General features: G+C 39.1%; 2 protein-coding genes and 1 pseudogene across 7 annotated transcripts in view; 1 reads left to right on the top strand and 2 right to left on the bottom strand.

Moving 5' to 3' along the window:
• Window positions 1-25,629, top strand: part of MCM9 (minichromosome maintenance 9 homologous recombination repair factor) — a 67,114-nt gene that overhangs the window by 18,585 nt on the left and 22,900 nt on the right. Inside the window, exon 8 of one of the 5 annotated variants that reach the window (XM_079780333.1) lies at window positions 12,143-14,106. The exons of the other annotated variants lie outside the window; for them this stretch is intronic. Coding sequence (XP_079636459.1) covers window positions 12,143-12,174 — 32 coding nt within the window. The 3' untranslated portion in view covers window positions 12,175-14,106. Of the gene's footprint in view, window positions 1-12,142; window positions 14,107-25,629 lie in introns of those variants that run through there. 5 annotated transcript variants of the gene reach the window in all.
• ASF1A (anti-silencing function 1A histone chaperone) lies at window positions 14-15,286 on the bottom strand. Its single transcript, XM_079780334.1, has 4 exons — window positions 14,800-15,286; window positions 9,107-9,222; window positions 5,674-5,850; window positions 14-4,243 (listed from the first exon to the last, which is right to left on the bottom strand). The coding sequence occupies exons 1-4, from the start codon at window positions 14,906-14,908 to the stop codon at window positions 4,031-4,033; spliced, it is 615 nt and encodes a 204-aa protein (XP_079636460.1). The 5' UTR covers window positions 14,909-15,286; the 3' UTR covers window positions 14-4,030.
• LOC307104988 (large ribosomal subunit protein eL21-like) lies at window positions 15,301-17,287 on the bottom strand (annotated as a pseudogene). The gene has a single exon. The product of its transcript is annotated as a large ribosomal subunit protein eL21-like (transcript).

The following is a 25,629-nucleotide window of genomic DNA, read 5'->3' as shown; positions in this document are numbered from 1 at the left end:
CATGACAATTTCACTTAATGTCACTACAGAAACTAATACAATGGCTTTTTTATTAAAAAGTACCTACAATATGATAAATTTCAAGCTAATTTCTGAGTTACTGCCAAAAATGGAAGGAAATATATAGCATTTCTTTTGTAGCTTTTACGAAAATATTTTAAAAGCTCCACCATCACTTATTTTCCAAAAATTTATTGTGTCTTTTTGCATCTTAGTTTTGAATGATGCTATTCACTTTTCTCGTTATCTAGTGATTATCTTCATACATACTTATGCATGAAAAAGTATGTATTACCTGGCATTGTTTGAGGAACCCGTGAGCAGAACATTGAAATAAATTAGAGGGTAAAAATTTCACTTTATGTAGATAGATGATGTTGCGCTTAAGGCATTTTTATGCTCATAGATCTCACGGGCAATGGAAGCTCCGGTGGAAAATTCTTAGGTGGAAAATGTGTTAGTATGTGAAAAGTGTCTTTTCATCATTGAAGTGTGCAGCTTTATTGTAATGATTCTTCAACAAGTACATTTAAAAGCCTTTGCAGATAGGATATCAAGATTTGATTACAAAGTGACTTTAGGAAAAATATATTTGAAAAGACATGTTTGATGCCATTTTGTATTTTTACACCATTTTTACTGGGGAAGTATTTCTCCTGTTCTTCTATAATGGGCCTTTGATTTTACATATTTTATAAATGTTATTTACTACTTGTCAGGGCAGCCTAACCCTGTGTCAGACTTATGAGAAGTGTGTATTTTAAACTACCATAAAGCAGCAAATCTCCATTAATGGTCCTACATAATGAGAGCGCCATTCTAAGGAGCTCTCAGGTTTGGGAATATAACTGATGGTACATTAAGAGTTGACAAGAAAGGATTTGTGACTTGAGAGGGGTGGACAAGCTTCAGGAAGGGAAGTAGGCAAGAACATAACACTTCATGAGCATTGAAAAACTCTCATGTCCCAATGTTCTAGAGTTTTTTACCAAATCAACACAGTTAAGGTGGCCCCAAGTTAATTATGTGGAATTTTTCCTAAGTTAATTATATACAGTGCCAAGAAATTAGTTTAAGCTATCTTGTGAGTTTCTAGTAATTTTAGAGTATTTGGAAATTTTAAAGTGAATGGCTACTTTACTGATTCACTATATTAGCACTTTCCCCCTTTTAAAAAGTGCCAAGATCATAATCCAAATATGAGGGGGAAATGACAGGTAGAAAGAATATAAGTTATTTTAGAGCTATAGAAAAGTTACTGCTACTTACATCTACCAAAAGACCCAGATTCTTCAAACTGTGTAGCACAACCCATTAGAGTAAAAAAAAAAATCAATTCAGTGAGTCAAAACCAGCACTTCCACAATGAAATCAATAAGATACCGAATAATCTGTATATAGTAGAGGTACACTATAGGGGGGGTGGGCATTTTTATTAAAACTGTTAATATAAATATATACTTGTGCTATAGGGGTAATACTTTAAACAAAATGTTTTACCATGGATTAAAGTTTTGAAAACTGCTGCCATAGACTTACTGTAAAATTAGAAACCCGAAATCATAAAACCAGAGGGTAAGACCACATGGAAGCCTAAGGTTTTATAAGGTCATAAATGAACACAGCATCTCCTCCGACTTCCTGCATGTTTTCTCAGCTCACATGATACCCTCATTCCCTCCAACCTCCCCTTCGATCTCTTCTGTGGCATATTGTTTTTATCTTCCTAGGACACAGCTATTTACTATGATCAAAAAGGGGAAAAATAGTTCTAAACCTTCTAGCCATAATTCATATAGTGTCTGTAAATGAGGCTAAATGGGGGGAAAAACTAGTTTCTCAGTTCCTAATGTTTGAATACTAAATTTTCCTACTTTAATTTTAATATTTAAATTTCTTATAGAACCATAATTTTTTAAAAATATATTTTTATTGATTTCAGAGAGGGAGAGAGATAAACATCAATGATGGGAGAGAATCATTGATCGGGTGCCTCCTGCACACCAATGGGATCAAACCGGCAACCCGGGAATGTGCCCTTCACCAGAATAGAACCTGGGACCCTTCAGTCCACAGGCTGACACTCTAGCCACTGAGCCAAACTGGCTAGGGCGTAGAACCATAGTTTTTAATAATAAAGTCTCAAACTTCTGTGAAAATTGGCTGTCCATTTACAATAATAAAAAAAAAATCTAACCCTCAGTTGTCAATACAAAGCAGTACTATAATTTATCAAAATAAAAACTCAGCAAGTGTGGCTCGGTTAGGCATCATCCTGTGCACCGAAAGGTTACTTGTTTCATTCCTGGTAAGGGCACATGCCCGTGTTGCAGGTTCAAAGCCCAGTAGGGAGCATGTAGGAGGCAGCTGATCTATGTTTCTCTCCCTCCCTAAAAATCCATTTAAAAAAATCTAAAACAAACACAACTTAGCAGTGAAATATAATTGGTAATCTGGCTTATATATGCTTTATTTCTAATAAGCACATATCTTGCCCCTTATATTAATCACTGAGCTCTTTGTTGGAAAATATTGCTTTTATTTTTAATACTTTAACATTTTTTCATTGCAATTAGACAAAAATAAAAAATTTTCTTTATAGTTTTGACAGTAGGATGTATTTTATTTTTATAATCTATGAACTAGTGGATAGTATTTTAATAACCTGGTATATTAAATTTCAAAGTTTAACATTTAGCAAAACTTGCTTCACAAATTCACTTTTAGAATGACAGGAAATATGTACAACTTAGATTCCATATTTAGACAAATGCCCTTTTCCCTTCCTCAAAATAAAAGCTTTAAAAAGTATAGTATAGTATAAAAGTTTCAGATATAAAGGCACTGCATGACTCTGAATCATATGGCTGATGTCTTGCTTAATAGCAAGAGCAACAAGAATATTCTACACTTAAATTAATGGAGCATAAGAAACTTTTTGAGGAAGGACCTAACTCTTATCAAAGAAAAAGAACCTTTTGGCCCATTTAATGAATTCCTTTCCAAGACTGCTTTTAAAAAAACTTACCTGGAAAAGCTATCAAGAATATGTCCATCTTATTCTGCATGAGTGTTGGGGATAATGGAAAGAGTACTACATGTGTAAAGATACATAATTTCCAAAATAGTAACTTACCTGTTATGGTAAAGCTAAATATACTGCCCCATATCCAGTTTTTATATAAATGCTACCAACAGATGATCTATGAAAGAATTTTAAAGAGTTAAGTTTATAGTATTAAAAATCTAATGAACAGATCTAAGTCATTATATTCTCCTGTTCTTAAACTGAGGGAGTTTGTATCTGCTCTTGACATGTTGATTGCACTGGATAATGATGTATATGACTTAGTAAGTGTTCTGATGTCTTAAACTCTCATAAAAACCAAACCCATAGCCAGAGGACTTTATAAAGAATTAACTACACTTATTATCTTAGAAACCAAAATGAATGCTATCTGACATTACATAAACTACAATAGTAGCCATAGGAGGCTTCAAGATGGCCTGGAAATTCAGATTCTAAAGTTCTTGGTAGCATATAATTGACTTCAAATCCCTTCTTTAAGGACAAGCAAAAAAATAATGGAAATTCACCCCTTAAATTAAACCAAACTATGTTATTACAGGAAGAAACATTTTAGTTGAAGTGAACTTTGTTCTTTTGAAGGTCAGTAAAATAGTGGTCCAAATATTATTGTCCAAGAGGCTAAGACATCTTTACAACCTGGTCCAATAATTCATATTTCTTTATAAGTGCTTTAATTACATATAGAGAAGAAAATAATATATATGATTTAATCAGATTAGTTTCAGAATAAAATAACACATTAGAGAAAAAATTACTTAAAAATAGTTGTATTTATATTCCACAATTTGCTCAAATACTGGTTTTCTTATAAACTTTCTACAGGATGGTTTTTAAACAAATTCTTCACATTGTGTCTTAGTGGGTATGACTTACAGAATTTCAGGGAAATAGTTCTGTGTGTTTTAATAGCTTAATTTGTACTAAAGAGATGGGAGGTGGTCACATGCAGTCCATGTGGGATTCTAACATAACATTTAGTGAGTTTTCTGACGTGGACCATCCCTTTGATGCTGAAGGTAATGCATCTGTTGAAAGAAGTGACTGTAGATTTGGATTACTGCTCTCTGCATCTTCCAGTTTTTCTGTGTTATCTTCCCAGTTAATGTGGAATCTCGTGACTCTGGGATTAGATGCCAAAATGTTCCTTTGAAGCTATAGGAAGAAGAAAATATATAAATGGTAAACATGAAGTTAGATCACCATATACAAACAGGAGCTTGATAGAGTCGTTCTTTATATTAATACTCCACAAGGGCTAAGTTCATATACATACAAATGTATATGTCAAAGCACCTAAAACACAACTAATAAAGAAGAACTAGGGGTGCTGCAAAGAAACTATTTAGCCTAATGAAAATAAGAATTCATACTTATACTATCCAAGAAAATACCCAAGTCCTCAATACTTTTGTTTTTAAAAGGTGAACATTTCAGAGGATGCTTTCTAGAGAGATATGGTATCTCTTCAGTAATATTTTAAGGAAAATGAAAACTTCCCTCAAATATAACCTCTTGTTGTTAGTGACTTCCTACCTTTTAATTATTATGGCTCATTCTTAAAAGCAGTATTCTAGCCCTGGCTGGTATGGCTCAGTTGGTTGGTGCACTGTTCCATACACTGAAAGGTTGTGCGTTCGATTCCCAGTTAGTAGGTTGCAGGTTCAGTCCCTGGTTGGGGTGTGTATAGGAGGCAGCCAGTTGCTGTTTCTCTGTCATACCAACATTTCTTTCTCTCTCTCTCCCTCATCTTCCTCTCCCTCTCTCCCATCCTCTCTCTAAAGTCAATGAACATATCCTTGGGTGAGGATTAAAAAACCCCAAACATTCTAATTTCTTCTTTTTTTCTATACAAGGTGCCGTGCCATACAGGTAACTAATCAATTAGATCAACGGAAGGTCGTACACCAGGATAAAAAACATTCTAGCCTTATTACTTTAGACTCTTATGTAAATTTTCTTACATGATAGTGTTGTATTCAATCTCAAAAATCACCAGTTACTAAACTGTTATAGTTCCCAATAGAATCATAAAGTACTAATTATTTTTGAGAATATTAAATCACTAATTTCAACTTTTCACTCAGAAGCTAAGCTGTTTTCTATCACTAAAAATATTTAAAACTTTAGTTTAAACTTGTGAGAGTAGCAGATAAAACAAGGCATATAGATGTTCTGAGAAAAGAGTGTTCATATGAAAAACAAACATAAAACTTCCCCCTGCAATTTTGAGAAGAGTTATAGACAAAACTATTATTGAATAATCAGTTCAACAAACATGAATTTGAATCTCCTAAGGATTAAAATGAATAGAATTATGATGTATGGGAAATGCCATACAGAAAGCCATAAACAAAGGTCTGTTTTTTACAGGAGGCATTTTCAATTCTGAAACCAGAGACTCAAGGTGCCTGACCAACAGTACTTATGACTCATCTGGAGAGAGAGTCTGAGGTCATCCATGGTAATGGAACCATGATTAGTTTTCCTACTTGGCACAAAGACCTCAAATTTACAATTTTCACGGTACACTGTGAAATGGCTATTGCGTAAAAAAGTGTAAAAAAGAACAGTCAGAACATTACCTTAGAAAAGTCTGGTTTTACTGGTGGATTTTCCCTTAATTCTGTCTCAGTATATTCATTATTTACATAATAGCCAACTCTAATAAATTCTTGACCTCGATAGGTGCATGTGATTAGCACAACTGTCACACCTACGGCATCTGCATCTGGAATGAGTCCTGGATTAGGTGCATCAGCCTAGAATAATTTTAAAAGAAAAGAAACACATATCACAAAAGGCTGTTAACTACAAGGAAGACTGGAATTTTGGTTACCTTGTACACCATCAGTTTAGGGCATCATATTGGGGAAGACAAATGCTCTTTTTTGAGACTGACGTATAGCCAGGAAATATAGTTCACGTTTCTCCACAGTATACCCAAGTACCCTGGGTGCTTGAAAGCATCACTTCTAAAATAAATCTGGCTACAGCATGTTGTCGTTTATGAAGTTTATGCAATACTCAATTATAAAACCTTTCATAAAATATAATAATAGTTTTATTTATTGCAACCTTTTCCAGTCATAATTTTCAGACCTAAACTAGCCTATCATTTGCACTGTTGCCAGCATTAATTACCTAAGCTCAGTTCTAGTCCTATTCCTTCACCAGGTTTTAACACTTCAGATGATTACTCCCATTTCTAAGATAAAAATCTCAGTTAGCTTCACCTGTAGGCCCTTCACAATTTGTCTCCAACCCACATCTCCATTCACACTTCCTTTAACTCCACACCTCTTTACTCTTGTTCTGTAATTACATAGGTTCTTTAAAATACAGTGATCTTTTATGCCTCTGCCTTGTATACACTGTCCCTTTGGCCTGAAATGTTCTTGCCTAATAGCCTGAAAAATTCATCATTTAAACTTTGCATCAAATGTATTATTCTTAGTTCAAAAGTTAGATTAATAGCAATCTTTTTTATGCACTCATGTTACTTGACATAAATCCTCTACTAACGATGTCTAACAACCCAAATATGTTTACCCTTCAATCTTGTCTATCATTCTAAGCTTTATCTTGGGCAGGACTCCCATCCAGTTTATCTTCTATAATAATAAAAGCGTTAATATGCTAATTAGACCAGACGTCCTTCTGGACATCCTTCCGGATGAAGCCAGGGCTGCGAGGGAAGCCTGGGTCCCAGAGGGAAGCCAGTGCCAGCAGCCAGGAGAAGGAAGGCCTACTCTTGCACGAATTTCGCGCATCGGGCTTCTAGTCTTTATATATAATCTCATGTCTGGCACAGCTCTGAACACACAATGTGTACTTAGTATTTTGAAATTTGTTTATAACTCAGTTCCTGCCCTGAAGTGGTTTATGATCTCTTTGGAGACACCAGAATGGGGACAGAGAGAGGGTCTGTCCTGAGAATATGTTGTTTATCTTAGAAATCCTGAGCATCCCTCCACGGAGGTGTTAGGTTATTTGCAGGGTCCCCAAACAGTTCCCCATGTACCTGGAAGTGGACAGAGATAAGATAGAGAGGTAGTTTAGTAGTGCGATGGGGACTTCCCCACATAGTGCTTCCCATCCCTTCAGCCAAATTGGTTCTAGGCATATTTGTGTTTTAAAATTTGTTTGCCAAAGGATTCAGTTTGGGCAAATTCAAGTAGAAAAACCTGTAAACCTCTCGGATCATTTAGGATGGAGAAGTCATAGGATAGAGAAGCGAGAGGCAAAATAGGACAGATCAGGAGAATACTATGGCAGTTTGTTTGAAGCACAATACAAAAACTGTATTTTAGTCCCTTTCTGCTGATAATGGTACATTTTGTAAAACTTATGGGCTGAACATATGATCTAAATCACATGTGCTTCCTCTGTTGCTTTTTGGCAATGTACGCTGTTACCAAGGTAAAACCAGTGGAAAACCACTAGAAGCAAATATTTTTGAATAATTTTTTTCTCCAGCACTCTAAGCCAAAAGCTTAGGAATGTTCTTAACAACATAAATACATAAGATATATTTTTAAGGGTTTGTTTAAAAAACAAGGGATTTATTTAGAAGTTTTTATAGTAGCATAAAAAGGTACATATATCACTCACTGCATCTCAAACTAAGTTTCTTACTACATTATGAACTAGCATCAGAAAGTACAGATTCTCCAGGTTTGTGGGTCAAAGCAAATACTACTTCTTTATATAATAATTTCAAGAAGCTAAAAGAGTAAAATTTTAGTTCTAAACATAGAAATAGGGCACTATTTGTCAGTGATTGTACTTGACTGCTTTATTCCTCGTTTAATCCTCAAAACATTCTTATGAGGTGGGATATTCGCCACATTTTATAGGTGACTAAGGGAGGTTAGGGAGCCTGTCTGAAGTCCTATGTGCATAATAAGCACTGAAGCGGGATCTGAACCAGGTCTATAACTGCAGTGCTTCCCGTACACACTCCTTCTCTCGTACCCACATCTTTCGCCAAGGTTATGCACTCACGAAATCTGGGTTAACAGCACTTTAATATATTTGAGCTTTTAAACCATTTGTTTAGGTACAGTAAATTATTTGTTGCTTTTTAATAAAAAGCACTCAGGCTAGCAGACCAAGAATCTGAATTCCGTTTAGGAGAGGGGAGGGAAAGATAGCAGCTCTAAAGATGCCGTAGGTTTGAGTTAGACTTGGCCCTATCTCATGGGATTGAATAGCTGAGCAACAGTATTCATTTAAATTGGTCTCCTCTGTGAAGTGAGAAAACGGGAGTGAGTGATAGGAAGAGTTCATTTTTTTCTCTGGATGAAGTCTCTTCTGTGGGTTCTACTGAACCGATGGGACTCTGTTGTAGAAATACTTGCAATAAATTTAATAGTTTTGTAAAAACCCCTGGCTAGTTACTCTTTCAACTATTATAAGTATCTCTGTAATAAGCATGGATAATTGGAAAGTGACTGAATAGTTTTATACAATTTAGTATGGATTAAAAGAAGTAACTTTTGAATACAGAAGACAATGCTGCAATCTTGGCACAGATCTAAATACTGTCAGTAATATCTGAGAACATAATTTATATTAGAATTTCCCCTCACAGTCAGTAAACAGAGTAGTAGCTTTATAACAGTAACCCTTTAAAAATGTGTAGATTAGATACTTTAGTAAACTGGACTTCAATTCCAATGACCCAGATCACACATATCTCTTTCTACTAACATACCTGTTAACCTAGCTTAATTACTGACTATGCTGACATCAAGTTGTTGCTTTTTTTATATTATCATCACTCCTAGTGAAACCATAAAGCTGCATATGACTGACTACACCAATCAGTAGTGTGCATCTTTAATCTCTTTTTGAGGCTGCTGGACAGCATCCCCCTGAAAGTCTGAGAAGCAGATAAAAAGTGAATGCAGCAGAAGCAGAGTGATTTAGCCCACAAGGAGAGGGATAAGAGCCATCTGATGTAGTCTGTTAAGAAACATATTTGGCATACATATTTACCAAGAAGGATCTTACCTGAAACACAAACATATGCCTTCCCGCAGGAACAGGGCCCACTAAAACAGAGTCTAAAACTTGGTCGTATTCTTCACTTTCTGCAGAGCCCACATAGATAATTTTCCATTCGAGGTCTAGGGTTAAAACCAAAACATTATTTCATATTCAGTGAATATATTATAATATGACATCAAAAACCCTTTTAATGTCCACTTAGCCATTTACTGGCTGCTGAAATTGGCTTTTCATAGCAGAAAATCCAGGAAGGCACTAAATGGCTCCTTAAGAAATTCTTACATTTTGTACTAGTTTCTCAAAATGCTCTTTTGTGAAACATTAGAACCTGGGCAGGTCTCCTCACACAGTATGGCCCAAAACTTCGGAAATGCTGCAGCCTTGTTTTGAGGATTCATAAAGCACAGCGGCAGAGGAAGTGTTCTGAGACATCCTTCAGTAAAACCCAGTAACGCTCGTCCAGCATTTCCCAAATGTATTTGGCTATGGAACCTCGCCCCCCGCCTCCCGCCGCCCCCCCCCCCCCCAGCCCCATTCAAGTCATATTTTAACTTACTAACCACACTTTGGAAGGACTGCCCCCTACTCTGTTGCCCAGATCTCCAAAATGGAAAAATCATTAGCCAACTTCCCTGTGGCTCAGAAGGGGCTTCAGCTCATAGCTGTTAAAGGACCAGAGTCAGGTTTCTTCTTCATTGCACCCCTTCTTGTCCTACATTCTTTAAATTGGGAAGGAGAAACCAAGGATCCTCTTGCCACTTGATATACTTGGTAGGAAAAGGCACAAGGAACAGCAAGACACACTGAAGTGCAACTACGGCATTCTGTGAAATTCAATCATTCAGATTTTATTGAACACGGTGTGCTCTGTGAGAACCCAGAGATGAGTAAGAAGACTGTTCTTTTGAAGGAGCCTCCTCTTTAGTGTCAGGGGAGGGGAGAGAAACCCAACAAATACAAACCATCTGAGACCTCCTGGGCCTCAGGTGGTTAGCAGTGTGGACTGCCTCTTGGATTCACTGCACTAAGACCACACCAGCCCTCCCAGAGGAGGGGCGTTTCTGGGTTACTTGTAGAGACTCTAGTTAGTGTCACCATGAGTTGCCATTTTTGTGTAGCTGTGTAGATATTTTCATTCCCTAAATAGACACCAGAAATAGTATAGGTACTACTTATTCATACAGTATTTATAAACTACAATTTATTGAACTAAATGCTCCTTTAGGCTTATACTTTCTCTTACAAAGTCTGTAGTCATTTTCTGAGGACCTAATATATCATTCATGGCTGTGTCCCAGGCTAGACCATTTTATTTCCAGCTTCTAGCATATTTTCAGATGCAGGGTCCTGCATCTGACACCTCAACAGATCATCTATTTGTTAATGAAGATTAAGTGAGGAAACAAAAAATATGAATATCTAATCAGAAGAAGCAACAAATACAAAGGCCTAGAGGTAGGAGCATGCTTGGCAAGAAAAAGACTGCTAAGGCAGGACCAGAATGAGCAAAGAGGAAAATTACCATGACATTGGGGGGTGCGGGGCGTGGTGAGATTGTGCAGTTTAGAAGATCATTAAGAAGACTTGGTTTTTACAGTAAGAGACATGGGAAGCCACTGGAGGGTTTTGACGAGAGGAGTGGCTACCATGGGGGTGAGAAGCAGTTGCGTTCTTGATAAATCTTGAAGATAGACGCAGCAAGACGAGAGAGAGAGAGAGAGAGAGAGAGAGAGAGAGAGAGAGAGAGAGAGGGAGGGAGGGAGGGAGGGAGGGAGAGAGAGAGAGAGAGAGAGAGAGAGAGAGAGAGAGCGCAAGCGCACTTCTACAAGTGCATGCACAGGACATAGGTGAGGGAATCAATCAGGCATTAGTTTTAGACTTGTTCAGTTTGAGATGTCTACTAGATATCTAAGTGGAGATAATGAATAGATCTGGTAAAAGTTTGGAAATTGTAAATAGGTAGGATTCCTAGGGAGTGAGCCTTGGGAGTGTCCAAAAATGTCATGGAGACTCAATAAAGTAGGTTACAAAACTAGTGGCCAATAAGGTAGGTAACCCAAAAGCCAATCGGCAGGACTGTTTTAAGGGTGTGAACCTATTAAACTAGCCAAGTTAGGATCCGACTAGGAATTGTCAAGTGGAGATTTGCATATTTTATTCATTTCATATGTATTTGTACCTCAAAATATAGAGCCCTTGGCCTCCTAATTTGTATAAATTGGCATTTGTGGTCTGACAGGAACACAGTCATGATCTATAAACCTTTTATAAAATACTATTATGTGCTGGGCATTGGTCTGGCCGCCTCACACCTGTTGTTTAAATTTCAATAGCGTTATCATATGAATTTAATTATACCTAATTATGCAAACAAGGAAGTTGAGGCTCTGAGAGGCCAAGTAATCTACCTAGATTCACAATTAGTAAATCAAAGAATCAGAATCAAATTATGTCTCTGCAACTCCAACTCCTGGGCTCATTCCAAAAATTCAACTAGGAAGATACATTCTTCCCTTTCTAGCCATGGGGAGATAATCTAAGTTGTAACTCAGGGAACACGGATGCCTTAATTTTTATGTTTATGGGATGCTTGCTGTAACCACTGAGTTTGAAATGCTCAGTACTCATTTCTAAATTAGCATCAATTGTTTTATTCTTAGAATTTTTTTAAAATGTAGATTTTATTCCCCTCTTCCTGTATTTAAAGCAGGGAAAGGCTCAGATGCTTTGCACAGGTTATTAGTTGAAGGAGTTTACACATTTATTTTAAAAGTTAACTGATTGTTTCACTTAATTATGGTAATCCCAGACTGCAAGTATCTATTTGTGTTGGGAGTGAGGGATTCACCAAGGGAATTTTCAACTAATTGCACTACTTGGCAAGACCTACTGTCTAGAGGAAAGTATGTAGTCTTTGGAAAATGTGAAAGTATGAAGCACTATGCTTGACTCTGGTACATTGTAAGTATTCAACTAACATGTAGCCATTATCAGAAACAACTAAATTATTTTAAAAGCAAGTACTCTTCTGCACTGCAGGTTTGGCTCAGTGGTTGAGCATCAACCCATGATCCAAGAGGTTCCGGTTCCATTCCCCGTCAGGGCACATGCCGGGGTATGGGCTCCATCCCCAGTAGAGGGCGTGCAGGAGGCAGCCAAAGAGTCTCTCTCATCATTGATGTTTCTCTCTCTTTCTCTCCCTCTCTCTGAAATCAAGAAAAACATATTGTATATAAGTATGTATGAATGAATGAATACATACATACAAGTACTCCTCAAGGCTTTTCCTGAAACAAAGCTTTTAAAGGAAAGTAAAAAAAAAATGAGGGGTCTATTGACAAGTTAAAGTATCAAACATGGTGGCCAATCTCTGGCTTGGGATATGAGACAGAATTATAAAGTGAAACGAAAAATGTTTTAAATAAAGAATTGCAATAGTATAAAAGTATGGAACCTGTAAGAAGCCTTTGCCCAGTAAACTCAGTTTCCTTAATTCACACAACCTCTAGGTGGAGTACACAAGCATGGCACCTTTTTGAAAGATTCCTTTGCAGTTTTGGTATGACTCAGCTTAAACTCTTAAAAAAACCAAAACTAAATAAATGCCGAGTCTAGGTAGCATGGGAAGTGCAGTATACAATGGAAGGAGGTGTACTGTTAACATTAGTACTGTAAAAATTCTGAAGTGATTTAACGGAATAGATTCCAGTAAAAAATGGAGCACAGTTCCGTCTCCATGAATGGCAGGCTTCAATCATCCATGCCACGGCCCTGTAACAACACCCTTAGTCATCTGTCTTCCTTGTTCAGAACTGGCTCCTAAAATGAAAGCTATCACTTGAGAAATACCTGTAATCTGTAGAACTTCTAATGCCTAAAACACTAGTATAAGTTGGAATGGACCGATCAATGGTTTCATTACATTCACCCATTTTTATATGCAATTGGCAATAAGATGGAAAAAATTACAGACTTGAGTATAAAAAAAATGGGGCTGGTAGCTGAAATGTTTATAGTATTACTATGGGAAAAGTACTCAAATGGCTTCAAAATAGTAAGGAAATCCCCCTTTAATTTTATTATCAATGGCATAATTAGAAATTTAACAAATTTCAAAATGTGCACTACATGTTATACATGTGTATATATGCTTTATAAATGTCTTTAAACTTTATGAAAGAGCAAGGATTAAAGTGTTAACTATGGTTACTTATAGGAATGAAATGGGGAAGGCACTGAGTACAGAGGACTGTTACTTTGTATGATTTTTTTTAAAGTTTATTACAATGAGTGCGTATTTTTATAATTTAAAAAATTAACACCCTAAAATACATTTTATAGATTAAAAACTAATTTAAGGTGAAAGTGCTTTATATGCTCTGATTAGTACAATAATATTAAATGCACTTTGTTAAATAGATTTGTAAGTTCAAAGATGTGTGTCCCCCTATTTAATTTTTTAAATTACCATTGATGAAGTTAAACTTTTTCTTACTCAAAATTTGAAAATAAAGCGCTGGAGTATTTTAATAAAATCCCAATGATAAAAACCTTGACAAGTTTCAGCTTTCTAAGTAATTATTACTGCACATATTAAGAATGTTTATCTTTTTTCTATTACCTTATCACTTTATTACTTAGAAAAAATAGTCAAAATTTGTGCGTTGCCATTATGACTTTACCTTTTACTTCCTAGCCCACTTTAGTGTTTTGTGTTCAGGGTGTTTGGCTATCGAGTTATTTTAATTAGATTTCAACACGTTTTAGAATTAAATCTCTCAGTCTACTTAGAAGCCAGGAGCGGTTAAGTCCTGGCGATTATTTAAGAATTTTACTTATTTCTGCTCTCGGGTTAAATGTAACTTTACAGCCTAGCCATCTCTTTCTTCCCGAGAGGAGGTTTCGGTCGTTGGGAAAGGAGTCCCCGTGGTCGGGGCGAGCTTGTGCGCCAGCGTCCCGGGCGCCCGAGCATCCGAGCATCCCGGGCGCCGGCGGCCGGTGCGGCCGGAGCCCCGCGGCCGGGAGCGCGGAGCCTGCGCCCGCCTCCCCCGCTGGTTGGTCGAGGGAGCGAGAAATCAGCGCGAGGGCAGCCTCGCTCCCTCCCCACAGCGCCGGCCATGGCCACCCGGAGAGCGCGGCCACTCGGCGCCAGCTCTAAACGTGGACTCGCCCTCCGCGGGCGCCGGAGGTGGGCAGGCGGGCGCCGTGCTCGTCACCCACGGAGAGGAGGCGGCGTGACGCCGGGTCGGTGGCCCAATTCTCTCCTCGGGGTAAGATGGCTCCGCTGCTAACTCGCCGGCGCGACCGCACACACGCCTCTCTCTTCCCAGCCGCCCCGTCGGGGCCGCGGGGACCGCGAAGGCCGTTGGCGACGCGGGGCCAGCCCGGCGGGACCCCCGGCCGGCGCCGCGGGCGCGAGTGCGGGTCTCGCGCGTCGCCGCCCGCCAGACAAAGCTGACAACATGGCTACCTCCGCCCGCACAAGTTCCGAGCAAGTTGAGCGGCGGCGGGCGCCCGGCCACGGCCAACGCCTCCCGCGCCCCGGCGGCCGTCGTCCGTCAACTTCAAGTTTCCCTCCAGAGCCGAGCCCGCAGCCCGCCCGGCGCCGAGCGCCGCCGCCCTCGCGAGGCCGGGCCCGGGAAACTTTAACGTCTGCAGCCGCAACTGACAGCCCGGCGGCGGCGGGCGCCACTCACCTTCAGACAGGTCCTCGATGCACTCGAAGGTGATCTCGAACTGGAACGGGTTGTAGAAAGGAGACGGGTTGTCCAGCACCACTACATTGTTCACCTGAACCTTTGCCATATTTTGAAAGAAGCACAAACAATGGGGACGGGGCTCGTTGCGGCACGGTCCAGCCCAGCGCGGCCGTCCCCGGAGAGCGCAGACCCCCGCCGGCGCCGGCCCGACGTCGTGCAGCGGCGACTTGAGAAACTTTTTCCCCCTTTTTATTTACACGGGAACACTCCACGGTGTTGTGCAGCTTTCCTATTTCACTAAACTACAGCCCATTCTGCTCGGATAACTAGCAGCGTTGCCCGCGATTGGCTGCACCCGGGCTCTGACCCTCCTCCTCCAGCGAGGCCTCCGCGGCGAGCAAGAGGGGCTCCCGCGCCCGGAAAGGACTCGGAAACTTTAACTGCGGCTCCACCTGCTGGTGCGGATTAGGACAAAGGCGGAGAACAAAGTGAGTGGAATACGGGCTGGGAGGCCCGCGCGGAGGCCGCCGCCGCTGCCGCCGGCGGGGGGCGGGGCAGCACAGGCCCCGCCCCCGGCCCGGCGGCTCCCGCGCCTCACGTCGGGCGTGGCCGCGGCGGGTCGGGTCGCGGGTCGGAAGGGGCGTGGCCACCGCGGAGGCGCTGGGAGGCGTGGCCGAGGCGGGGAGGTGTGCAGGCGGCTGCCTCTGCGGTGGGCGGGCGCGATTCTGGGCGACGCCCGCCCCTCGGGTCTGCTTAGTGGTGTGTTTTTTCTCTCCTTTTTACATTTGTCCAACGGCTGTGCTGGGTCCGCTTAATTTAGCAGATATGACTCGGTTGTATGCACTAGATTAGGTTTAGCTGCCTCTGTATTGGCTAATATTTGCGGTAGAGTGAAGGATTGGTTGCAGTGGAAATAAATCATATTTTATAGACCGATGCCAGCTCAAGAGGAGCAAAGCCATTTTGGAAATCTAGTTCTTAGCCCATATCTGCGTTTGGGCACGACAGGGCTGTTAGTTAAGTAGATACAAAATGTAGGGCGAGGAGACATTTGCACACACACTAGGCTTGGAAAATCTGAATAGGTAGTATTTGGGCTGCACCTCAGTCTAGAATAAGAAAAAGTCCTAGAATAAGAAAAAGATTACTAGAGATGTGATCAGTTACACCCCATGTTTCTGCCGTTTGATGGGCATAACAGGAACGTAAATGGAGAGAACACGGAAGTAAAGATACCAGAGGGCAACAAATATAAGGGAAAAGGCCAGTAGAGAACACAAAGGGATATCAAGTGTGATTTTTCAAAAAAATTTATGGCTTAAACTGTCAGTAAATAAAAATGTGTGGCACCGCACACGAGTTCCAAGGAGCCTTTGCTTGATTCATGGACCTTCAATGTGGATTCATTTATGCTGCTTAACCACTATGTTGGAAAAGGGAGAGCTTTTAACACATTTATGAGGTTGTTGAACTGTTTCTGTTTACTAAATAAAAGTGGTATAAAGGTTTAGGTTATTGCTTGCTTTTTTTTCTAAACCATTATTTTTTCTTAAGAGGTGTGAATGAAACCATTGAACTTGGCTAATTAAATTCAGAGAGAAAATTCTTTTTTGTGGGGGGAGGGTGACACAAAGTTTTCTTTAATTATTCTTTGGGGGGAAGGGATGCCACACTTCCACTCAATTAAGGGACACATTTTTATCAACACAGAAGTCTTTTTTATTTTCCCCCACTTATCGTGCCATGAATTCATAAGGAATAGGTTCCAGCAGCTCAGGCTCCTTTCCATTGGTTCTCACGAAGTGTGCTTCTCTGGGTGGAGCAGGCTAACGCTTCACTTGAACCCAGGTACCTTTCTCTTTGTCTTCCTTCTTTTTCTGATCATTTTCCTTCACACATCGCAGCTCTTAGAGTGCTTAATATGCCCAATACATACATTAATTCTCTTGGCAAGAATCTTGCCCTTAACTTGCTTGTTCACAACAATGCCCACTGCATGCTGGGAGACACTGTAGACTCTTCCAGTGTTGCCATGGTAACATTTGTGGGGCATTCCTTTTTGAACAGCGCCCATTCCCTTGATGTCCACAGTATCACCTTTCTTGTAGATTTGCATGTGTGTGGCCAAAGGAACCACTCCATGTTTTCTAAACGGCCTAGAGAACATGGAGCGGGTGCCTCTCCTCTTCCCCGTTGTGTTAGTCATTTTGGTGAATTGCTGGAAGATGGCGGTTCCGGCCCAAAGCAAGAAAATTCTTAAGTATCATCTATGCTGGAATAGTTTTCTCTCAGCATAGTGCCCAGAATTTAGAGTTGTTATTCTTTGGGCATTGTTCATACTTAAGTAGGTTGCTTTGATGAAACTTCTTCATCTGATAGTCTTTTTTAAAATATGTTTTTATTGATTTCAAAGAGGAAGGAAAAGGGAGAGAGAGAAACATCAATGATGAGAGAAAATCATCAATCAGCTGTCTCCTGCACGCCCCCCCCCCCCCTCCACTGGGGATCGAGCCCACAAACTGGGCATGTGCCCTTGACTGGAATCGAACCTGGGACCCTTTAGTCTGCAGGCCAACACTCTCTCCACTGAGCTAAACCAGCTAGGGCCTGATGGTCTTTTGAAAGTTAATATTGGACAGCTAATACCAGGACTTCCCACATTTAGGAAAACTACTTAGAGTGGGGGTCCCATTTTATTGTCAATGGATTAAGTAATAAAATAGGACCTACCAAAAAAATAGTTTCCTCAAGCCCAATCATTTGTGTGCATTAAGTATGAGTCATACTGTGGTGATATGGTATGTATGTATAGATGACATTTTGATCCTCAAAACATCCTGGAATGGTAGGAGGGTAAGGTGTTATCATCCCCATATAATAAAGGACAACAGTGGTGCTCAGAAACCTGTTCCTTTAATTGCTGACCGAGAGCTTCTCTCGTTCTGTCCACTGTGTCAGATAATTCTTAAAGTGGGCTTTATGTGTAGAAAAAGCAATTGATATAATTTCCTGGAAGAACCCACAGGCGGGCAGACACTGTAGTAATGACTTGATTAATGAACTCTTGAGGAACAAAGCTCCATGAATGAAGTTGGCCCAGGTGTGTACTGGGAGTGAGAGGAGGCCCAAGCCAAGGCAAAGCTGTGGGAATCTCCCCATGAGGCACTGCAGATGTAAAGCCTCCTATTGCAGAAGGGATGACTGGGGGGAAGGGAGAGAGGGTGGAATGAATCCTGGAATGCATCTTCACACTTTATGGTTTCCATATTTATTATATAATGTGTGTCCCCCTCCCCCATTTTTTGCTCCCCCTCACTAATAACAGTTTTACTGTTTTGTATTGATCACTACCCACCATTAAGTTACAATTTTGATGAAGATATAAGCTGTGTCTGAGCCCTTATCCATAGCTGGATTATACTGTTATTAAACACCCTTTGGATAGCTATCAATGAGATCATTGTCCTTTCTGAAGCACCATAATTATGTTTGCTGTTGACAGTTTGTTGATGTTAATATCATTCTGACCAGAAGAATATTAATGGAAATGCTTAGTAATATTTTGTTTCATGTATCTAGTTTTTTACCCTGTGTTCTTAGTCCTCTTACATGAAGCTCCTTCTAAACTTGTTTTCCTCCTGACCTCACTCTCCACTTATAATACATCTTCTCATGTTTTACATTCCATTCTTTTCTCTCTGTCCACCTCTCCCATTCATCAGATAACCAGGAGAAATGTGGTCATAAATAGAGAGAGGATTCAAATCTTTAAAACATCTCTTGGCTAGACTACTGCTTGCACAAAGCCACTGCTAAACACAGCAGCTTTTTTAGTTGGTTACTATAGAGACAAATGGCACTAAATGGAGATGTGCTTGACTGAAGTTAGGCAAGTAAGCTTTGTGAGATTGGATGCCTTATATGCAGGGTTGTCTGAAAAAGGCCAAAACTAGAAAGGATAGGAAGGAGAAAGGTTTCTCAAATGAGCTGATAGGTAATTAATTGGTGGATTTAGGTTGGTAGTTTTGTGCCTGCTCAAGTCTTGAATCCAGCATAAAAGAATCTACCTCCAAGTACCTTTATTATGACTACATAGTGACTTTTTTTTTTTTTTTAAATAACAGCTATGCTACCATGAACGTTTGTGTACAAATTTCTGTTGGGGGCGGGGGCATATGTTTTCATTTTTCTGGGTCTTAAGAGTGGAATTGTTGGATCCATATGGTAACTCCTTATGAGGAACGACCAGGCTGTTTTCAAAAGTGGCTGCTCTTATATTCCCACCAGCAATGAATGAGCATTCCAATATCTTCACATCCCTCCCAACCCTTGTTACTAGTTTTTCTGATTATAGACATTGGTGATGTGTGAAGTAGTGTCTCATTGTGGTTTTGATTTACATTTCCCTGACGGCTAAAAATGTTTGAGTGTTTTTCATTTGCTTATTGACCATTTGTATATCTTCTGTGGAGAAATGTCTATTTGGATCCTTGGCCTTTTAAAAAATTGGGTAATTTTTTTTTAATTGAGCTGTAAGAGTTCTTTATTCTAAATACAAGTCTTTCATCAGAGACATATTGATCAGGTTTGGGAAAATTTTCTCCCCTTCTGTGGATTATCTTTTCATTTTCTTGGGGGTGTCCTTTGTAGCTCTAAGCTTTTAATTTAATGAAGTCCAATTTAGTTTGTCTTTTTTTGCTTGTGCTTTTGGTGTCATTTTTCAAAAACATTGCTGAATCAAGGGCCATGAAGATTTATATTTGTGTTTTCTTCTAACCATTTTATACCTTTAGCACCTTACATTTAAGTTTGATCTACTTTGAATTACTTTTTGTATATGGTGTCAAGTAGGGGTCCAAATTCCTATTTTTGTATGTGGATGTTCAATTTCCCAGTAGTATCTTTTGAAAAAATTATTCTTTCCTCAATGAATTGTCTTGGAACCCTTATCAAACATGAATTAACTATAAATGTGTGGGTTCATTTCTGCAAAATTAATTTTTTTGTTGATCTATATCTTATGTCATTACCACACTGTATTGATTATTGTCACTGTAGTCAGGAAATTTGAGGCCTCCGCCCCCCCCCCCCCCGAATATTGTATCTATTCGGGATTCCTTGAATTTCCATATAAATTTTATGATCACTTTGTCAATGTCTGCAAAGAAGCCAACTGAGATCTGCATTGAATCTGTAGATCCCTTTGGGGAATATTGCCATTTAAACAGTGTTAAAATTCCTGTCAGTGAACATGGATGTGTTTTCATTTATTTTAGTAATCTTTCACTTCTTTCAACGATGTTTTGTAGTTTTCAGGGTATAAGATTTTGTACGTCTTTTGTTAAATTTATTCCTAAGTGTTTTTTGTTTTTTTATGCTGTTGAAAATGGAATTAGTATTTTCTTAATATATTTTTGTATTCTTCATTGCATGTATATAGACATACGATTGATTTTTAAAGATTGCTTTTTTTATCCTTCAATCTTGCTGACCTTGTTTATTAGTTGTAATAAATTTTTAGTAAATTCCTTAGGATTATTCTATATGCGAGATCATGACATTTGCAAATAGAGATAATTTTACTTCTTTTCCCCCTTCCTGGTGCCTATTATTTCATTTTTTTGCCTAATTGCCCTTCCTAGAACCTCCAGTATCTCCAGTACAATGTTGAATAGAAGTAGTGAGAATGAACATCTCTGTCTTGTTTCTAATCTTAATGTGAAAACATTCAGTCTTATACCATTAAGAATGATATTAAGCTGGTTTTTGTGTAGCTGCCCTTTATCAGGTTCCTAATTTGTTGAATTTTTGTTAAATGCCTTTCCTGCTTCTGTTGAGGTGATCATATGCCTTTTGTCCCTTATTCTGTAAATATAAGGATATTACATTTGTTGATTTTCAGGTGTTGCACTACTTGGTCATGATGTGTAAGCCTTTTTATGTATTGCTGAATTTTATTTGCTAGCATTTTGTTGAGGATATTTGTATTTGTAGTCATAAGAGATATTGGTCTTTAGTATTTTTGTAATGTCTTTTTTTAATGAGTATGTTACTCTCTAAGCACTGCTTTAGATGCATCCCATAGTTGTGGTATGTTGTATCTTCACTTTCTTTCATCTCAGTGTTTTCTAATTTTTCTTTTGTCCAGCTATCTGTTCATTGCATACCTCTTTACACTACCTCTGACAAATGGACATTTCATTTTTGCTTAAATAGTTACTTTGAGGAAAAGTTCACTACTTTGTAAGGCAGCCCACTCATTTTTAAACATCTCAATGTATCCAGCATGTAAAACTCTACATGTTGTTCTAGGTCAGTGGTCGGCAAACTCATTAGTCAACAGAGTCAAATATCAACAGTACAACTATTGAAATTTCTTTTGAGAGCTGAAAACCGACTTCTGCCCATGGGCCACGAAGTTTCAATCGCACTGTACGTGCGCGCCCGCACCTGGTATTTTGTGGAAGAGCCACACTCAAGGGGCCAAAGAGCCGCATGTGGTTCGCGAGCCGCAGTTTGCCGACCACTGTTCTTGAAGTTGTCCCAGTTTAATGCTTCTTCTATAGGATAGTTCTCTAAATATATAAACATTATTTTCATTTCTCTAAGTCTTTCTTTAAGGCTAATTATATCCCATGCTATATTCCTTAAGTTTAAGGCATTATTAACATGTCCTTCATAATCCATTTATCCTTTTTAAAAAGTATTATTTCTTTTAAAATTTAATGTCTCAAAGTAGACATTAAGTCCTAGAACAGAAGTCAGCAACCTCCTATTAAGGGCCAGATACAAATATTTTAGATTTTGAGGGGCATTCAATGTTTGTCACAACTACTAAACTCTGATTGTAATATGAAACTGCCATAGACAATATATATAATAAGCATGACTGTGTTAAACAACAACTGTTTTTATAGAAACAGGTGTCTGCGCCAGATTTTGCCCATAGATCATAATTTGCTGATTCCTGCTGTAGATGTTATCTAACTAGTGCAGAACCTAGTGTGATTATATCATCACTTATGAATGCTATTGCATTAATGTATGTTGAAGACTATATTAAAATATTCTGAGGGGAAGTTAGATATTATTCTCATATTTGCTCCTCTATAGGTAAGTGTTTTTCCCTCTGGCTTCTTTCAAGATTTTTTTCTTCATCTTTCACTTTAATGTTTTTCCTGCTCTGTGTTTTCTGAGTTTTCTAGATTTGTGGTTTGGTGTCTGACATTAATTTGGGATATATTATCGCTTCAAATATTGCTCTGTTCCTTCTCTTACTTCTGGTATTTGCCATTACATAAATTACATGTATGTTATATCTTTTGTAGTCGTTTTCATAGTTTTTGGATATTCTATTCTGTTATTTCCATCTTTTTCTCTTTGCTTTCAGGTTTAAGTGTCTCTTGACAATCCTTACTCTCAGATATTTTTTCCTCAGCCATGTCCAGTCTACTAATGAGTCTATCAAAGGCATTCTTCATTTCTTTTGTAGTGTTTTTGACCTCTGGAACTTTTTTTTTTCCTTACTATTTCTTAGACTTTCCATCTCTTTGCTTATAATATCAGAGAAAAATTGTCAATATTTAATGTGAGAACCTGGAGTTTTTACTTCTCAGAATTGCCCACACTGAGCCTCCAGCAATTTGAGAATTATGGTTCAGATTTTCCAATCCCAGTACAGGTTCCCATGGAGGTTTCTGCTCTAGTAAGTTGTGATTCTCTGTCTTTATGTCTTTCCAATTTGGGGGGCAGGGGTTTGACCTGCGACCTCATTTCTCTGATGGATCTCAGAATTATTGATTTCTCAGTTTGTTGAGAGTTTACTTGGTGTTAAGATGGAGTAGTAACTTCTAAGCTCCTTAAATGCTGGATCAGAAACCAGATGTTTTCTTCCATAAGTTTTCATTTTTCATTTAGGTCTTTAATTCATTATGACTTAATTTTTGTATTACATGTTAAGTATGGATCAAGATTGATTTTTTCTTTTTGTATAAGGCTATCCAATTATTTGTGGAATGGAGTATCCTTTCTCTATTAAATGGCTTTTACTTTTATATACTTGACCATATATGTGTGGGCCTATTTTTGGGCGCTATTCTATTCCATTGTTCTGTTTATATTCTTTCTCCATTACCACTCTGAATTGATTGCTCTAGCTTTGTAGTAAATCTGGAAATGGGTCATATGAGACTTCCTACTTTATTTTTTGGTTGACTCTTCTGTTTTCTTTGCTTCTCCACATAAATTTTACAATAACCTTGTTAATTTCTAGAAAAAGAAAAATCTTGCTAGGATTTTGTTTGGAGTTGTATTGAATCTATAAAGCATTTTGGGGACAGAGAGCACTTTGGGGAAATACCTTAAAATATTGAGATTTTTAATTCATTAAAAAAATATGGGATATCTCTATTTGATTAGGTCATCTTCAGTTTTCTTTAAAAATGTTTTGTAGTTTTTGCATACAGGTCTTACACATCATTTTAAAAATCATATCCAGGTATATCATGTTTTTGGATGCTATCATAAATCTATTATTTTTAAATTGTAATTTCTAATTTTTTCTAATATATAGACATATGATTAATTATTGTATATTGACTTGCAAACAGCAACCTTGCTGTACTCATTTATTAGTTCTAGCAGCTTTATTATAATTTTTGGAATTTTCTACATAATTTTATTGTCTGTAAATATATTTTTTAAAATTTAGTTGTTCCTTTTCAAGAAAAAGTGTTGAGAGCAAATCTCTTTGCCTTGTTCTGATCTTGGGGGTAAAAAGGGGTATGGGGTTCTAAGCATTCAGTCTTTCATCATTAAGTGTTAGCTGATTTTTTAAAATACCCTTTATCAAATTAAAGGAGTTTCCTCTATTCTTAGTTATCTGAGAATTTTTTTTTTTTTATCATGAATGATCTTTGAGTTTTGTCAAGTGTCATTTCTGTATCTATTGAAGTGGTCGTTTGCTTTTTCTTCCTCAGTTGATGTGGTGAATTGCATTAATTAATCTTTGAAAATTAGCCTTGCATTCCCAAAATAAACCTAACTTAGTTATGATTACCATTTTATGTATTGTTTAATTTGCTTTTTTTTTTTTTGAGGAGTTTTGAATCTATGTTTATGAGGGATACAGGTCTGTAGTTTTCTTTTACTATATCTTTATCTATTTTGGATACCATGATAATGCAGACTTCATTACCTGAGTTGGGAAGTGTTTCTTGTTTTTCTACAGTTCCAAAAATTTTGTATAGAATTCCTACTATTTCTTCCGTAAATGTTTGGTAGACTTCATGATGATGTCATTGCAGCCTGTAGATTTTTGTGTTGCAAGATGTTTAACTACATAGTCAATTTTCAAAGTAGATATAAGATAATGCAAGTTATCTTTTTTAAGATAAACTTTGACAGTTTATATATTTCAAATATTTTGACAATTTCATTTAAGTTATTAAACTTAGGACATAGGTTGTTCATTTTGTTTCTGTATTATTAGTTCAAGATCTATAGGATCTATAATGGTGTCTCTCCTTTCATTCCTGACATTTGTAGCTTTTGTCTTCTATTTTTTCCTTAAACAGTCTAGCCAGAGGTTTATCAGTTTTTTAGTCAACAGTAGTTATTATAAACTAGGGGTCCAGTGCACAAATTCATGCACTTTTGAAAGGAACTGTGGGCCCCTAGGCTACAGTAGGCACATGGGCAAGTCTCGGACCATCCTCCACGCCCCCTCCTGGCCCCTCCCCCCATGGCCCCCTGTCCCCTGTCTGTTGGCAGCCCTGCTCACACCTGCTGATGGTGCAGAGCAATTGGGGCCAGCACCAGCAGTGGGTGCAAGCAGGGCTGACACCATCAGCAGGTGCGAGCAGCAGCTGCTGCTCCAATCATTCCCAAGGAGCAGGGAGAGGTGGAGAAGCCCTCAGGGGCGATCAGGGCCAGCAGCCGCTGCACACACCCACTGACGTTGTCAATTGATTGGGACTGGCGCAGGGTGCCAAGCAACGGGTGCAAGCAGCAGCTCCAACACCAGCTGCAGGTGTGAGAGGCGGCTGCCGGCCCTGATCACCCCTCAGGAGCAGGGGGAGGTAGAAAAGCCCTGAGGGGCAATCAGGGCCGGCAGCCACCGCTCGCTCGCACCCACTGACGGCGCCAAGCGATTGGGGCCAACGCTGGGGGCCAGCAATGGGTGCGAGCTGCGGCTCTGGCGCCGGCAGTGGGTGCAAGCGGGGCCAGTGCTGGCAGCAGGTGTGAGTGCCGGGTGGGACCACGGCGCACGGGAGCAAAGACTTTTCAGTAACCACCAGAGGCTCAACCTGATGACAGCAACCAGCGCCCCGCCTTGGTCTGGCACCCCCGCTGACCTGCTCCATCATCCCGCTGCGGCTGATGCCACCATGTTCCACGTTCTGCCTTCTGTGGCCAATGCCCGCCATGTTTTGCATGTGCCCCTGGTGGTCAGTGCATGTCATAGTGACCGGTTGTTCAGTTGTTCCGCCGTTTGGTCTATTTGCATATTAGGGTTTTATTTTTATATATATATATATATATATATATATATATATATATATATACACACACACACACACATACATATATATATTATACACACACACACACACACATATATATGTGTGTGTGTATATATATATATCCATCCATCCTACCTAATAAAAGAGCAATATGCAAATTAACCATCACTCCACTACATGCACAAGCCACGCCCACCAGCCAATCAGAGCGAGTATGCAAATAAACCCAACCAAGATGGCTATAGCCACAGAGAGTAGGAGGGAGGCTTGGGTTTCCCAGGCAACGGATGAAGCCAAGCTTTCC

Source organism: Cnephaeus nilssonii (assembly GCF_951640355.1).
Source record: "Cnephaeus nilssonii genome assembly, chromosome: 9".
Lineage (NCBI taxonomy): Eukaryota > Metazoa > Chordata > Mammalia > Chiroptera > Vespertilionidae > Cnephaeus > Cnephaeus nilssonii.
The sequence above is the reverse complement of the archived record's forward strand: the minus strand, read 5'-3'. Positions and strand labels throughout refer to the sequence as shown.